The sequence below is a fragment of the Microcebus murinus genome, chromosome 3 (assembly GCF_040939455.1).
Source record: "Microcebus murinus isolate Inina chromosome 3, M.murinus_Inina_mat1.0, whole genome shotgun sequence".
Classification (NCBI taxonomy): domain Eukaryota; kingdom Metazoa; phylum Chordata; class Mammalia; order Primates; family Cheirogaleidae; genus Microcebus; species Microcebus murinus.
The window spans coordinates 6,348,184-6,365,071 of NC_134106.1; the positions used below are offsets into that span (position 1 = coordinate 6,348,184).

At 38.0% G+C, this 16,888-nt stretch overlaps 1 protein-coding gene across 5 annotated transcripts in view; it reads right to left on the minus strand.

The window, feature by feature from the left end:
- Window positions 1–5,075: 5,075 nt before the first annotated feature.
- Window positions 5,076–16,888, minus strand: part of MBOAT2 (membrane bound glycerophospholipid O-acyltransferase 2) — a 134,701-nt gene continuing 122,888 nt past the window's right edge. For all 5 annotated transcript variants that reach the window (XM_012785725.3, XM_012785720.3, XM_012785719.3 and 2 more), the window contains 4 exons: window positions 16,393–16,457; window positions 14,836–14,968; window positions 12,313–12,464; window positions 5,076–10,998 (listed from right to left, as the gene is read on the minus strand). In XM_012785725.3, the coding sequence (XP_012641179.1) occupies window positions 10,773–10,998; window positions 12,313–12,464; window positions 14,836–14,968; window positions 16,393–16,457 (576 nt within the window). In that variant the 3' untranslated portion in view covers window positions 5,076–10,772. The remainder of the gene's footprint in view (window positions 10,999–12,312; window positions 12,465–14,835; window positions 14,969–16,392; window positions 16,458–16,888) is intronic.

Here is a 16,888-nt window from a genome sequence, read left to right on the forward strand (position 1 = left end):
ATTTTTTCTATATATTTTTAGTTATCATATTAATTTCTTTCTATTTTGTAGTAGAGACAGGGTCTTGCTCTTGCTGGTCTCAAACTTCTGAGCTCAAATGATCCACCCGCCTCAGCCTCCCAGAGTGTATTACAGGTGTAAGCCACTGCGCCAAGCCAAGATACATTAAAAATTTAGGTCAGCATGTCATTTAACAGCAGTAGATTCAACTTATTTTATTAATGATTAATGAATGGGGAAGATGTGCTGGAGGGATGAGAGAAGGTATTAAATAGTCTTCTCAGAGAAGGGAAAGCAGAGTGGGTGACATGGAGACTTGCCTGACAGTGCTGGGCATTGCTAGGGTGAGACTATGCAGTGTGACTACGTCAGCTACCCAGGCAGAGGTGCAGGTGCAGTGGAGGAAGCCAGTCAGACGGAAGAAGTGGTGTTGAGCTTTGCCGGGGGGTCTGATGAACAGAAACAGGAACAAAGGAGTTGAGGGCACATGCGATTGTAGAGTGGAATTACAGACCACAGTCTCAGTAGGATCCTCAATAGCATGTGCGCTAAGTTCGATGGAACAGAAGTATGGGTGTCAAAGAGTCGATGGAGTCTGTATACTGGAGGAAGTGAGATGGAAAGGTAGGAGGTGGTTGAGTGGAATGCTGGCAATGGAGACCATCAGTAACAGCGAAGTCTAAAGCATGTCTACTGGTAGCCTATGTAGAAAGGGTCCAAGATCATTGGAGGACGGCAGGTCACGGAACTGAGAGGCCAGAGTGTTGGAGGTTCTCCTATAAGGATATTGAAGTCCTCAAGAATTGTGTGTTGTGTTTGAGTGACAATAACCAGATTCTAATATTTTCTAGTTGGGAGTGACACAGGGAAGTCTGCAGATGACAGCAGCAAGGAAGAATGGTTCAATGTCTCATGTCAAAAGGTCCACATTTAGGGCCTGAGCCCCTAAACCCTGGCATTTTAGGAAGGAAGAAGGAACAATTGTCTGCATATAATAAGGAGGAAGGAGTATACTTACATCCCCTGTGGGCCCAGTGATGGTGGGTTGAGAGAGAAACCAGCTGTCACTTAAGAGGGCTACACGAGAAGCTATGTCCTCAGGAAAGACCTGGGTTTTCATTACAGCAAAAGGTGAATGGTAGAGTTAGAAGAAATAGGGGCTTCTTTACTAATGCTACTGCCATGAACTCCCAGGGAAAGTTTAGGGAGTTGGGTTGGAGGATGGACAGTGCAGAGCTGCGTGGGGATAGCAAGCTTTCAATTAGGATATTGATAAATGCAGAGTAGATTTGGCAAACCTAAATATACCGACTGCTGTGACTCTGGACAAAGAAAGAAACTTCCACGCGATCATTGCAGCAGCATTAGGTTCCAATTGTTTAGCCATGGACACGAGAAGTTCCAATAAAGAGCACCGTCATATACTAAAAACACCTTCTCACATTGTGGTTTATGGTCCACATTCCTTATGGAATAAAATGTGAGGATCATATGATTGTTGATACAAAGTTCCCTACTTCTCCATCACTAGTCAGTTTCTCTGAGCAAACTGATTCAGAAAGTCAGATGATAAGTCATACAGACTGCTTCCTTATATTAGTTGCAACTTGAATTATTCCATCAGCTACTCTTCTATTATTCTGGATAAAAGTTAATAAACATTTTAATTTTTTTTACAGCCCTCCTGTCCCCCTGAAAGGTTATTTCAGGAAAATACTGCGCACCAGGGTAGAGGAAGAAGAATACATGGCATGGATCCTCTTACTGCTTCAGAGTCTACAAGTGCCACTTGACAACTTATATGTTAAATTCCAAATGAAGTTTACAAAACACAGTACAGATTCATGGAACATTTCCTGATTGGTGACAAGGGAACTGTGCCCTGATGGTGAAGCAGGCAGAAGAGGTGGCCAGGATGTGGCATGGAGAGGAAGTCCGGGCCAAAAGAGCAACAGGTATGAAGACTAGGAGAGAGTGCCAGGTGGAGGCACAATGACTGCACGTGGCTGGAGCACGAGGGTGAATGTGTGTGTCTGGAGTGCAGTAAATTGGGAGAGAGAAGCATGACAGAGGGTAGGCAGGTGTTAGATCACAAATGTCTTTAATGCCCTACTTAAGAGTTTGAATTTAGCATAAAGGTTTTGGAGAACAGTATCACTTTTAAAGCAAGGGAATAAAATCTAATTGTGACTTTAGAAAGATGATTCCAGGCTGCATTTTAGAGAAAGAGCTGAAGGAAGACATAGATAATGAAGTCCAGAGAGAAGTCTGTTGCTATGAACGAGATGAGAAATTAGGAGGCAGGGACAGTGGAGATGGAGCTACCCCGGAGGTGGGGCTCAGGTCTCTGATTTTGGGAACCATGGAAAAAGTGACAGGGAGTACAAGAGGAATTACAAGCTCTAGGGGTGATGGAACAAGAGGACAGGTTTAGTTTTGGACGTTCTGAGCTGGAGGTGCTTGTGAGAGTTTCGGGCGTAGGTTCGGCCGGGAGCTGCATATATGGTCAGGTAAGTGAGGGGGAGGAAGCGGAAGGGCTGGAAGTAGGGGAGCTAGGGAGAGGGAGATGAGTAGGTAAGTGTGTGGTCTGGGAGGAAGAGGAGGAAGAGACTGTGACTGATTCTCCAGAGAGGCAGGAGAAGCAAGGGAGGGCAGTTACACAGAAGTCAAGAATTTCAAGAAGAGTAGTTAACACAAATGCTACAGAGATCAAGTGACATAGATTGAAAACCACCAGAATCAGCAATAAAAAGGCCAAAGATGAACCCCGTACAAGAGGTTCAGCAGAGTGTTGGGGACGAGTGAGGTGTTGACTACCTTTTTTTTAAGAGGCTCTGTTGTAAAGGGTGAGGGGTGTGGGACAGGTTTCCATCACTTTTTAATCGCACCCTACACACCGCCGGAGGCTTAAGCCTAAGGCAATGTGAGTATAATCCCATATAATCTTCTGGAGGCTAATGACTCATGCTGTAAAGAAGTGTGGAGTGGCAAACAGGAACTCAAATCTCCACGGTCACTGGGTGCTGGGCAGCTGACTATCCCACTCTTGGCTGTGAACAGCTGGCATCTGAGCTCAAATCTCAGGCCTGCCTCTTAAAGGCTGCTCTTGGGTGACGGCAATCAGAGAATGGCATCTCTTTCCCGGGCACAATGCACCCAGCTCTGCCCTGGCGGACCCATCAGGACCCGCCCCTCTGCCGGTGGGGAGTCTCAGCCTATACCTAGAGATGCTATTGGTACTGCTGCGGAAGCTGTGACAAAAAAGACCCAAGCACAAATCAAAGCATACTTGAATAAAAGACACACACACAAAGTTAAGAAAACAGAAAATATTTCACCAATAAAGAGGAATGCAATATTTAATGACTTAAAAATCTAATCTACAAACGCCTAGAAAAGCTACAAGAAATGTAACACAAAATTAATTTTTAAAACACATAGCTAAGCTCACAAAAAAGAAAAGCAACCAAATGAACAGCTGCCCAGAGGCTCACATGGACTCGTCATTGCTTCTGAGGGGAAAGGCTGGGGGAGGTAGGAATGCCGACCTTATGTGCAACATCCTTTGTATGAAAAAAGAAAATTGAACCTCATGTGGCAAAGCGGTAACACCTGTTCAGATGGGGGGGGGGAGTGTCTGTTAGATTGTTCTGTTCTGGACTATACATTTGAAATATTTTATAAACCCTTTTTAAAAAATTGGCTAATTTGTTTTCTATTATTCCTTTTTCTAATTTGGGGAAAGTTATTGTTAAACAGATACACATTTACCATACAACATATTGTTGGTGTGTAAGATCTAAACTTGCATCATTCCCGTTTTTTTATTCTATTTGTGTAGATACTTTATAAAATGCTCTTTTAAATTTTATTTAGAGACAAGTTCTTGTTCTGTTGCCCAGAATGGAGTGCAGTGGTGCAATCACAGCTCACTGCTAGTCCTGGGGTCAAGCCATCCTCCTGCCTCAGCCTCCCAAGTAGCTGGAACTACATGCTCGTGCCACCACACCCAGCTATTTTATACACACACACACACACACACACACACACACACATATATATATATATATAGTAGAGACAGGGTCTCCTATGTTGCCCAGGCTGGTCTCAAATTCCTGGCCTCAAATGATCCTTCCACCTCAGCCTCCCAAAGTGTTGGGATCATAGATGTGAGCCACTGTGTCTCTCTTTTATAAAATTCTTGCCATAGCTTTTCCTTCTCCTCTAACTCCCCTCACATCATTTCTCAGACCAGTAAAAGAAAACTTTCCTTAAGAGCCCAAGATCCAAGTCCTCTGTGGAACTCTCCCTCCCTAGTGCAAAGGCACTTGGGTCTCTAATAAAGCACTAACTGTATTAACTGGTAACTACTTACTAGCTCCTTGAGGGCAGTAACTTATTCTTGTTATCCATCACGTGGGTAGGAACTCCATATCCACACTGCTTGTGGTCATGGTCCAATTTCAGCAAGGCCCCGAATGTCAAAAAGGTATTAACTGAAATCTGGCGCAATATGCTAAGGCCTTCCAGAGAAATGGCACTACGACTGGTCTTACTTGCAGGTATGTGCAGCCCAGCACCTTTGCACAACAGTAAAACTCAATAAACGTTTCCCCACAATTGTTCACAGCAGCATAAAGAAGAGCGCCCAGGCATACTCCGAGGTTCACCTAGGTCTATAATCATAGTACAGAAAGGGAGTATTTAGTGGGAGTTCCAGCGCTATGTTTCTCAATAGCAAAACCCAGATCCAGACATGACTGCCAGGAAGGGCCAACTGCAGGACTTGGAAGGTCAGCTCTTCCAAGTCAGTGTCGACTTCACTTGGAAAGTCTGTTTTAGGAGTGAATACAGTACACTATATGCTAATTTAATGTTGTTTTACTTTTCCAAACTGCTTATGACAACAGTTTCTTTTAAATAATTTAAGAAATTAAAGAGTCAATTACTTAGATTTAGATTACCATATTGAAGAATTCTTCAATAAAAAAGACCATTGACTCTCACGATAGTCCCAGTATTCAGTTCTATAAATGGAATTAAAAGGCTCTTAAATCAGCGCACACACACGTACACACTTTTTAAACTACCGTTTAATCAGTTTTAAAGACACACAAATTAGAAAAAAACATTGATACGTAAGTTTAAAACACCTTTAAAACTCAGCAATAAGCCACCAGTGCAGCTCTGAGGACAGACTAGAAAGGAGCGGTTATGAAATTAGCACATCACAGTTTAACTGACACAGTGGTAGTTTTAATTTACCATACAACAAGAACTAATTTATGGATCTGTTCAAAAATAACACTTCTTTAAAAAAATATTTTGGAATAATAAAAACAGAAAGCACAGAACACCACAATCTATTCTCAGCCCGGGAAGGCAAATGTAAATACTGTCCATTCTGGCTGCTGGAGCTGGGCTTCTCCTTGCATTTGGGTGACTGAGGTTCAACTACTACTAGGCAGAGATCAAGATACAACTTTTAAAGGCAGGCAGGAATGAAATCACACATGTTCATTCTGTATATGGAAGAACTTCTCATTTCACCTGAAATATTTTCATTTTCACCCCTACTGCTGCGCATCACGCCCTCCTGACTCCAAGGGGTGGCTGCGAGGACGTGAGAGAAGATGGAGTAGACTGGTGTGGAACACGCTTGTGTCCAGCGTTTCATTCCTTTTTCCTTGTGATAAAAAGTCAGAAGCAAATGTACTTCATTGCTAAATCCATGTACACGGACCAAAAACACTTAAAATTGGGAAAAAGGCATATTTTAAAAGTCTGTCAAACTTTCAACATAATGATTGCCCTTTAATGGGAAAAGACAGGAAGTAGTATTAATAAATCAATTTCTCAAAGTTGTTAACCCAAAATAAAGACTGGGCAGGAAGCAGTCATTTAAGACTCCAGTAAAAAGCAGCCAGTCACTTTTTCCATTTCAAACATGTCATTAAGAAACTGTTTAGTCATTTTACTTATGTTACTCTGTAATGTTTGGTTTTTCATCATAGTATTTCCATGTCTTTTTACAGTAGCAAAATCTGATAAAAACAAGGCTGCAGGGACTGCCTTGCATCACTGAGCAAGCTGGACAGTGCTGGCTGGATCTTTACACTGTCGCCTATGGAACAGACAGTCTTGGGGTTTGTGTGTGTTCTGCCTTATAAAAGTTGGATTAAAAGAAGAGTTTATCAGTTTTAAAGACAAATTCATTGGCATAGAAATGTGTCTTTAGGCTCTGTTTCATAAAATTCTCCCAATCAATAACCTATGGAGCTTGTCAGTTCTTTACCACTGGGGTCTGTATAATGTTAAAAACCTATTAAAATAAATATTATTTTAAAACATATAAAAACATTATTAAGCAGCCTACCAATTAAAATGTATTTGGCTGCATCCTCTGTACAACAAGAACCTCAAAAAGCAGCTTCATCATTGATTATAAGAGCATTCCTACAAAATACCAACGTGGAAAATTTCATTTTAAAATTTCTTCTGTAATGAGAGTTACAGATTTTAAATTCTATAAATAGATTTGACTACTTGGTGTTGCAGAAAAACACTGTAGAGACCCTCTACATTCTAATATCTGAAACTCAAATTTCAGAGTTTCTCTCTTTTTCTAATTGGAAATCTTTTCCTTCACCACTAGGAGCATGCAATGATACAAATCCACTTTTACCAAGGGCTGTAGAAAACTGAAATTTCAGCATCTAAGGTTAAGTGTATAAACAAGATCAGCCACTCACTAAATGCACACTGGGTTAAGTGTAACAGTTTTATAAGGTACTTGAGGGCAGTTAAGATTACATTTCACAGTGTTATTTAGAATTCTGCACCTATGTTAAATCTGGTGTATTAAATTTCCGCCAGGATGGGCTACTAATGCCTGATAAAACCCCACAAAATACTGGCTTACATCTAAAACTCTGGACAGATCCTTAGCTGACACAGCAATAATAGGCACCATTCCAAAACAATTATTCCCTCAAGTAATGTTTTCTTTCAATTATAATGTACAACTCTTAAAACCAAGTAATAATTATGAACAGTTAATAAGGAAACAAAAGAATAAGTATAAATGTTCAGATTTGTTCATGAATATACAAATTAAATATTTACAAAGCATGAATTTTAAATAGGAAAGGCTTTTGTCCTAAAAGTGTGACCAAGTCCTCAAGTAAAGTTTTTACTTATTTTAATGGCAACATTTTAAAGCAGTTGTTTTCTGTAGTTTATAAAATAAGGTGTGACTAAATTAAATATGCTTTAAATAAAAATTCTGAGAAGTTATATGGTGGCAAACCCTGTTCAGTAGCAATTTGTATAAAATATTTAATAGCATATATCTTCTCCAATTTTACATAACACAAACAGAAACCAAACAAAACAGAGAAAGCAAAAGGAAAATTTTTTTTTCAGTAGAAATTATTTAACTATGAAAGATTAAGGGCTATATTCAGTAGAAAAGATATGTTGCCATGCCCACAGACTTAATGGATTAAAAGGTTTTCCACCATTACCATGACAACCTTTTGAAAAGTCAGGGTTTTGAATCTAAGTAGTGAAAATCTATGACCAAGATGATAGTTTTGATTGTGAATCTGCCCAAGTCCTTGAATCCTCCAGACCTTACTAATGGCTTCGTTCATGATACACAAGTGGTCCTGGACTCTTAGGAGCTAACCCCTTTGCTTATGGCTAAGGAACTTGAGGTGGACAGGACAGGTGACTCCTCCAAGTCCTATGGCTCATTAATGACAGAACCAGAATGAATATCCAGGTCTCCTCCCAGGTTAATCAGTGCTTAAATGTGACTTACCCTCACTTTTTAGAAACCTTTTTATTGCACATTTTCCTCAAGTGGTACGTGTGGCAATCCTGTGTGTGTCATACATGGTGGGGACCAATAATAAAAATACTTTTGAACCAAGTAGACAGTGGTGGCTGATAAGCACTGGCTGGACATTTTTGAAGCCCAATAAATCTTCTCTATTATGCTGGATATTTTAGAAGCTAAATAAATTTCCCCAATTACCCTGAGTTCCAATAAAAATGCTTATTTTAAAAACAGAATGAGCCACTTGTAAATGGTGACAGCTGAGACATACCAAATTAACTGTTACTGTTTCAAGAAAATGAAACTGAAGGAAGAATAATTATTTTTGTTCACTGTTTTCCCTGAGTAGTCTATAATAAACCAAAAGCATAAATATGATGTTGATTGATCATCTCTGGAGTGGTTTCATGATACGTGAAGAGTGGAAAAATAATATAAATATATACTGAATCCTATTCTGATAATTAAAAAAAAGCAAGCCCATAATACAATGAATTCCTTTATATTTAACAGTAGTAGATATACCAGTTTTAAAGTTTTCTACTGTAAGTACCAGAAACAAAATATTAATCTTTACAACATTCCAAGTAGATAATTCATTTTATAGAGCACAAAAAATTTTGTTCTGGAGAAAAATCAAGTTGAGAATTAGAATTATCTCTTTAGTTTTTCTTCTAGATTGCATATTTATGATTATTTCTCCAAATTAGAGGAGAGCCATCCAAAAACCATTTTATAAAAATAACAAGTTGATTCAGAAAGATGAAAATCAGTCAAACTAGATATGTAATGTATTATCTTCAAAGTAATTGGAGAACTGATCAAATATCTTGCTTTCTAGACGACAGTGCTATGACTATAGTCTTTGGGCAAGATATAAGTTAACAGTGATTTAGGTTTACAGGCTGAGAAATAAAATATATTCAGGTATAGAAATAAATGGTGATTATCTGTAAGTGGCTAGATAGGTTGAAGAACAAAACACCTGTAAGTTTTAATTAAGCCTTCTCATTCCCACTTATGACATGCCTAGGCCTGTCTTTTAAACTCTGAATTTCTTTACTTTCTCTTAATAGTGATCAATTCCTCTGCAGCATTAATTAAACTGAGGAGACATTTTGGGGGCCAGATACTTTCTATGAACATTCTTTTCTATCCGCTCACGTTATGGAGCAAGCTTAACTTCCACGTATGGGAGAATAGAGAAAATTTATTTAGCTTTCTATTCTTTCCTGAGAGGGAAGGGTTAGCCTCATCAGATGGAAAAAAAATTTACCTTTATAAAAATAAAAATAGAGGAGGATATCTCTAAAGTTCTAAAAAGATACATTGACATTTTTGCTGATTAAGACCTCAAAAATTCCAAGTGCATTTGCTTTTCTTTTCTTCTTTAAATGAAATATTACATAGCTTAAGCTAGATTGTTGTTTTTGTCCTTAACTTCTTCATTTGAAAATTTATTAGTGATCAAAAAAAAAAGTGAGAAAGAGAGAGAGAGAGGGAATCTCACCATAGATAATTTGCATTTCCTTAAAAAATTTAAGGCAAAAAGAAAAATAAATTCAACAAAAGATTAGTCAAATAAGGGTGAAGTCAGGCCTTCCCCATCTCCTCCCACAGGGCTGAGAGTGTGGGGCCAGCTTCACTGCCTACCATCAAATCCTACTCTCCTACTTTTAGCTACTGCAACCAACATAATAATATCCTCGGATTTATAGGAGACACTGAAGTCATTCAAGGCAACATTAATCATGATAAAAATGGCCCATAACATAAAAGCAATTTTTTCTATTTACAGAACCTAAAACTCATTTTAATGAATTAACAGCAAAATTTTAAGGTGAGAAGTTAAAAATTTGAAAATGAATTCATATTACTCTCAAAAAATGCCTTTCAGATGCAATGACTTCAACTTTTCATTTTCCTAAAACTTTGCCAAATACAAATTAAACTGTCACAGATAAAAATTGATTATATTCAGATAGTAACCATACCTAGCAATTTCTCTTTCAAAATCTTTGAGTAATCTACCACTATTATTTTCATACTCCTTTCTAATTCTATATAATTTATACTTGATACATTTCATTTAAAAGTCCAAAGCATTACAAAGTTATGCTTGAGGCCACACAGTGCTTTTTGCATTCCTGCCTTCATTTCTCATTCTTTCTCTCTCTCTCTCTCTCAAAATAAGCTTAAAATATCACATTACCAACCTTTAATTATGTTTAAGAAATTGCTCCTTGAAGGGCTCTCTGACTGACACAAGATAATTAAACTCTAGCAAAATAAGCTACGTATAATTTGGCATATGTTACTGTTTACAGTTTCACTATGGATTGTAGTCATTTGAGACATACTTTAAGAAAACCCTTCAAATACTGAGATGTTTATTGCATTTTTAAACTATCCACATCCTTAAATATCCTGTTTCAAATTCTTCCTAAATTCCTTTACAGCACACAATATCAACTACTGCAATAGTGTTCACACGATATTACACTTGAAAATACCATTTAGGTACAATATTTTAGGAAATAGAGGGCTTAAGGCAAGACATTCATTTGGAAAAGTTAATTTCTTTCAATCATCCAGATTGACACGATTATTTTTCCACCTCTTCAGTGCCTTGGGATACGCAACGTACATTCAGCAACAGGGCACAAATGTGACCCTGTGGACGTATGCTGAGGTTGTGAGTGCCCATTGAAATATGGAAATATTTTTATATAAGGCGTGGCCCACAGGAACGTGTCATGGGAGGGGTTACTTCACTCCATTTCCAGTCTGGTATATAGGAAATCCCCCACCTATAACCGTCCCATTTCCCCTCGGTTAAGCTCTTTTCGAACAAACACAAACCCCTTGAAAAGGTGCTAAGATTGGTTTCTGTTAATATACAAAAAATAGCCGTCAGAGCCTTTCCCCATCACTGCTTTAGTGATGAATGTCTGGAGGCTACTTCTTGATTCTGATTGCAAACATTGTTTGTTGTGGAAAAACTGTTCTGTCCCAAAGAATTTTCTCTTCCATCAAACTTTTTGGATTGTGAGAGCTGAACATTTTCATGTGTATTCTTTCCTCTTTGAGTTTTTTTCACGGGTAAAAACAGTAATACTAAGAGACCAACAATGTGCAGGCAGTAATACCAGGAGCTAAAAAAAGAATGAAAAGAATTTATTTTATTACATTTTGATAATAATCCTTAACAACTGCACACTTGTCAAAATGTCACTCACCATCCTCCCCCCCTTAGAACGTGTTTATTTACTGTGTGATTCTCTTATTTTGCCCCCTCAGGACAGGAAACTCTACAGGCCAGGGGGTATTTATGAAGGCTGGATGGCCACGATACTAGGTATCCTTCTTACTCTGCCTGTAGGGGACATGAGGTCATAGCTAAACAGAACAAAAAGGTACTTATTAATAAGTGACAGCAATCTGAAAATCTCTCCAATCCACGGAGTCAAAAGGTGAGTAAACAAAGAGTACTCAGGTAGTAAAGACTTTTACTAGTCTGGCCTTCTCTGCTATTTACTATCTGTAAGTTACACATATTCCAACAAGGTGAGTAAGAGATAAGCAATATTGTTTCTTGATGGTTACTTTCATAAAACAAAGGTCAAATTATTAAAAACCTTATTAGAAACATCATCCCCCATATAAAATACATACCAAATGTAACCTAAATGCTTCTATAGCTGGAAATTCAAGTGATTCTAAACAAAGTACCTGGGAAAGAAAATCTAACCAACAGCTCAATCACATTTAAAAATATGTAATAATTCTGTTAAAATAGAAATTTTAACAAGATTTAATGTTTTACTGTATGCTTATCATCATATCTGACTCAATAATTTATGGACCACACACTCTGTCATTCTAAATGTTAGAGTAATAAAGAATTTATGAAAGATTAAAGTTTTTGATCTCAAGCATTTCACTATCTAATATAGGGGGGTGGAATTTGGTGAGTCAGAGAGTAGAGACTAAGCAGATAAACAAAAATATGGAACTCGAGACAACAATTTCTGTAATACAGAGATCACCATGATACCAATGAAACATAAAAGAGTAAAAAGGAAGCAAATAAATAAAATGTAAGTCATTTTCTTTTAATTAAAGAAATTAAGATAATTAATAATTGTTTGTAAAGAACTGTCTTTTCCAAACAGATTGAGGACGATTAAGCTATGAAGTTCTTCATCAAACCTTTATGAGAGATTTGAGACAGTGGTTATACAGCTGGTATTTCTCTGTCTAAAGCACATTCTCATCTGAGGATGGAGTGGAATGAGTCATTCTACAAAGAACTTGAGACTCCTTGGTTTAGGATTAAAAAGTAACTGATAATGCATTTAGCGGCAGGAAATGAGGCTATGGTATTATTTTTCTGTTCTACCAAGCAAGAAACTTTTTTTAAAATATAAAGTTATTCCCACTGAAAATTTTGTTAGAGCAATACTTACCTGTAAAACATGAATGATGGTTTTATAGAAAGAAGTACAAATGGCACAACTGTGTAACTTATTGCTATTTGAGTTACTATCCATGTTACAACATCATAAAATAATTTAAGTTGGGGAGGTTCGATGAAATAATGTCTAAAGTTATTTCTCATCTGAAATAAAACAAAAATATTTGCTGTATCTTCAAATTAACATGATTTATGAAATTACACTGTTGATATCAACTGTTTCAAAGACATGGAATAACTGAAACTCTGCTACATTGGTGCTGGTAATCTAAAAAGGAACTACCACTATGGAAGAAGTTGGTTCCACAAAAACTAATACAAACATGCATGAGAGAGAAAGAGAGAGACAGAGAGCAAGAGAGGATGAGGAAGCACAAAGGGAAAATGAAAACAACGGGGTAAAGTGCATATAGGAGTTCTTTGCAACTTTTTTATAGATTTCATGTTGTATTAAAATAAAAGTTTTCCCCAAAAAGTTAAAAGCTACCCTGCCTAGAGCTTCTTAAATCATATTTAGTAAATTACAGTATATAAATCAAGTTTAATCTACTTTCAAAGTTACTTCTTGTTTAACCCTCTGTATTTGTGAAAGACAAACAGGTATTCTACACTATGCTTAAGTCAAACAGCACTTACTTAAATAAATGACAAACACACACACCATTCAATAATGGAAGCTGGGAAGAGTGTTTCAAAAAAGAGTGTTTTCTAATAGCCACTATTTCTTCAATGCCTTTTTTTTTAGTTTTTAAAACAGTCAAAACATCTCAGTTTTGAAATGTGCAAACTGACACAAACAGGATTTTTTTTTCTATTTTATTCCTCACTCTTCTTGCCTTATGTTTACAGGTGAAACATGCTCCACTATGAAGATGCCACAAGAATTGTTCAGAGATGAGTTAGTGACTGATTACTCTTTTTTTGTTTCTATTTACTTACTTACCTACTTATTTATTTATATATTTATTTTAGAGATGGGTCTCACTGTCACCCAGGCTGGAGTGCATTGGCACAATCACAGCTTACTGGAGCCTTGAACTCCTGGGCTCAGGAGATCCTTCTGCCTCAGCCTCCAGGGACTAGAGGCATGCAAGGTACACGGTTAATGGCTCTTCCATACTAAGGCCACCATTCCCAGTGGCCAGAGCAAATCCTGACACCTACTATCTCTTGCTTAGCTCACTGACCCAACAGGCACTCACTCTCGATCTCATTCTGTCCACCAATGACAAACCCATTTTCATGAAGTATGGCTTTCAGCATTCCCTTCCCACGCTTAAAAACCTTGCCTGACTCTCTGATATTGCAGACAGAATAGGACTATGCTCTTTCCCAGCTTGGTGTTTAAGTTCTTCTATTATTTCCCTCCTCCCTTACCCCATTTGCCTCTCTAGAATTATTCACTATTTATGCATACATGAATTCTCTGCTTCTATTAGATTTACTTGCCATTCCCCAAATATACCATGTGCTTTCAAACTTGGTTTGGCTAACATCCTTCCCATGCCTAGAATGTCATCTTCTCCCCCATTACACTCCACTCACTATTAAAATAACATTCATCTTTCAAAGCCCAGATCCAAATACTTTCCTAATAAGGCCAATCCTAGTCAACCCAACCAAAAGAGATTTCTTTCATCTCTGAACACTTACTATCTATAATAACCATAGAATCTATCACATGTGCCTTGTGTGATGCATGAGTCTGCACACATACATACACACACACACACACGCTGTATGTATATATACATACATACACCTCATGTTCTGAATTAGACTACAAACTACCAGAAGGTATGGTACTTCTGAAGTACTATACCTTCTAAGTTAACACTTCTTGAAGTTTCCCTCATACACTCTCCTTAAAATTGAAATAGTGAATATCTCCTAGTTTGTTAAATAAAGCTCTCTTACCTATAAGTGCCATAATGAACTTGTTCCAATACCTTTTTTGTCATGTCGCTTTCCTCTGGCTTTCAAGGACTTTTCCTTTCCTCTCCCATGTCACCAATCTAATCTCTCAATTGTTTCCCAAAGTAATATTCCAGGTTCCAACCAGGCAGACACTCTAAAGAACTGTGCCCCACTTCTAATGTGGTATCTACCACCAGGGACAGCTCATCTATTCATCTTGGCCTATTCATGGTCTTCTCTTCATCTAAAAGCCAACTCAGGGGTTAAAGCTTTCTGGAAAACTGCTAGAATAAACCTACCCATTCTGATCATCTTTATTTAACTCAGTTTTTACCTCTCCTTCAGAAAACTCCGCAAAGACAAAGTAAGAATCTGTGAGTGCCCCCATGTGTAAAAACACGTCTTCTCCTCACATGGCGCCTAGCACACAGTGAGTATTCAGTAAACATGCACACAGTTATACACTGCACACCTAGTAGAAAATACAATGTTGTTCACAGTCAAAGATATAAGGTCTACCTTGTAAAAGAGATTTAGTCAGCTTTCATAACAGTTCAAGTGGACCACTGAATTATAAAATAAAATTCTTGATACTTACAGCTCGTGCTGCTAATGTCATTAACACCCCTGTTAGAAATGTTAGATAATATCCTGGGTATACCCCATGCCAAATGGCAGAGAGAATGAACGTCTGGATGGTTGGACTGAAGGAGGCTCGTTCATAACACACCCTAGAAACCAAGAAAAACACAGAGAGCCAAGAAGAGTGAGTGACCTGTGTTTACGAAGCCCACAGTGATCATTCTTTCATTACCTGACAGGATTTAGGGTAACCAGAAAAACAAATACAACTTATCTTAGGCAATAACTTAATCTGTGATCTCAGGGAGGTTATACTAAATAGCTATTACGGGTCAAACTTAGGAAAACAAATTTAATTCTCATCTTCTTACTGGTATATGTAATAACATATCACTTCTAGTGTTTGAGAGTCTATATAACTTACAAAACATAAATTTCTAATAATATCAAAGTTATTTTCATTCTATATTATTACTTTCTTGAAAAACATTAAGCACTTTTAACTGACCTAATTACACTATTCTTTCTGGCAAATAAACTGTGCTTAAAGTTTTCCTATAACAGGGTAGAGAACTCAGGAGAAAATAAGCTTTTCCTAAGGTATCAAAATTTAAAAGTACCAACAAAAAATAGCAAAACAGATTAGCTCAGAGAATTGGTAGCCAGCAGGGAGACTGCAAGGCACCATAAAGTGATGATAATATATGCTGGCTATCTCAAGGAATAAAAATATTCAATTTGTCATTGAAAGAAAGATGCCATAAGAGAAGGCTGCACAGAGCCCTACCATTACAGGGTCAGTATTTTAGGAAATAAACTCAAGATAGGACAATGTGCTTACAGGGACAATGACAGAGACTCCCTGGGCGTTTCTGTGCAATCCCCAGCTCTGTATTTCACACCTGTCACTCCAACTGGGCTGCCTGCGCCTTGCCCTTGTCCACTGGACACACTCCTGACAAGAAACCCAGCACAAACATCAACTACTTCCAAGAAGTTCTTCCTCACTCCCCTTTGTGCCCTCACTGTGCCTGCTCTCTCTGCCCCTAATCCTCACTACAGGAACAGCATGTGTCTGATTACACAGCTGTGTCTTGAGCAAAACTGTGAACTCTTTCAGTTTTAGGGGCTGGGCCTTTTTGTCCTAGTCATCTTTGTATCCTGTACATAACATATAAAGATCTGCTGAATTGACACATTTAAAACAGGAACTGTTCCAGCAAACCCAGGGCATATATATATAGTGGCTGTACAGGACTTTCTGATTTAAACCAGTTTGCTTGTGAATGAGAATAGGTGCTACAGAGGAGGTCCCTGGAGATCAGATGTTGGCAGAGGCCTTCAAAGGCAGGCTGAGAGGGCAGGAACAGCTGCGTTTGAGACTCAAGCCACAATAGTTCTGATTTGATGGTGCCTTGCTTAGGAGGATGCTAACCGTGTTCCCTGGGTAACACTGAGGGCACAGTGTCACTCAACACACTGTTAATTTAATTAAGAATCTGAACTCAGCGAAGCTCAACCCCAAGAACTAGATGCCAAAGCACATCTAAAGATTGTTCTTGAAGGAACATACCTTTTGAGCCAAAGAGCTGTCTGAATATTCCAATTATCAAGAAACATCTTAAAACTTGTTGACATCTGAAAAACAAAGGAACTTTTGTCTTTGGGCAACAAAATAATGAAGCTTTAAATATAAGTAACAATATATTATCATGCCAAAAAATCAAAATTAAAAATGACTTAACAATAATGGTAGTGTACTGATTTCTCTTTCCTTAATACAGTTCTTATAGTAACATCATTCTACATAAAAGGAGTTTATTTATTGTTTGGAACATCTATGAGGTAAATGGGTTATCACCATTTTCTCCTACATGTTAACACTTACAAGAGTTGTCATGGAATTATCCTAAAGAAATTCCTGAGAGAGACAAACGCCCTTTCAACGGTGTTCCCTCTTACACTGAAGATTAGAGCACTGCCTCATTATCTTCCTCTCCCGCCAAGCTCAGCCATCATTCCGAGTGAAGTGGACACCCACAGCAATGACCCACCCGGCTGCCGTCTCT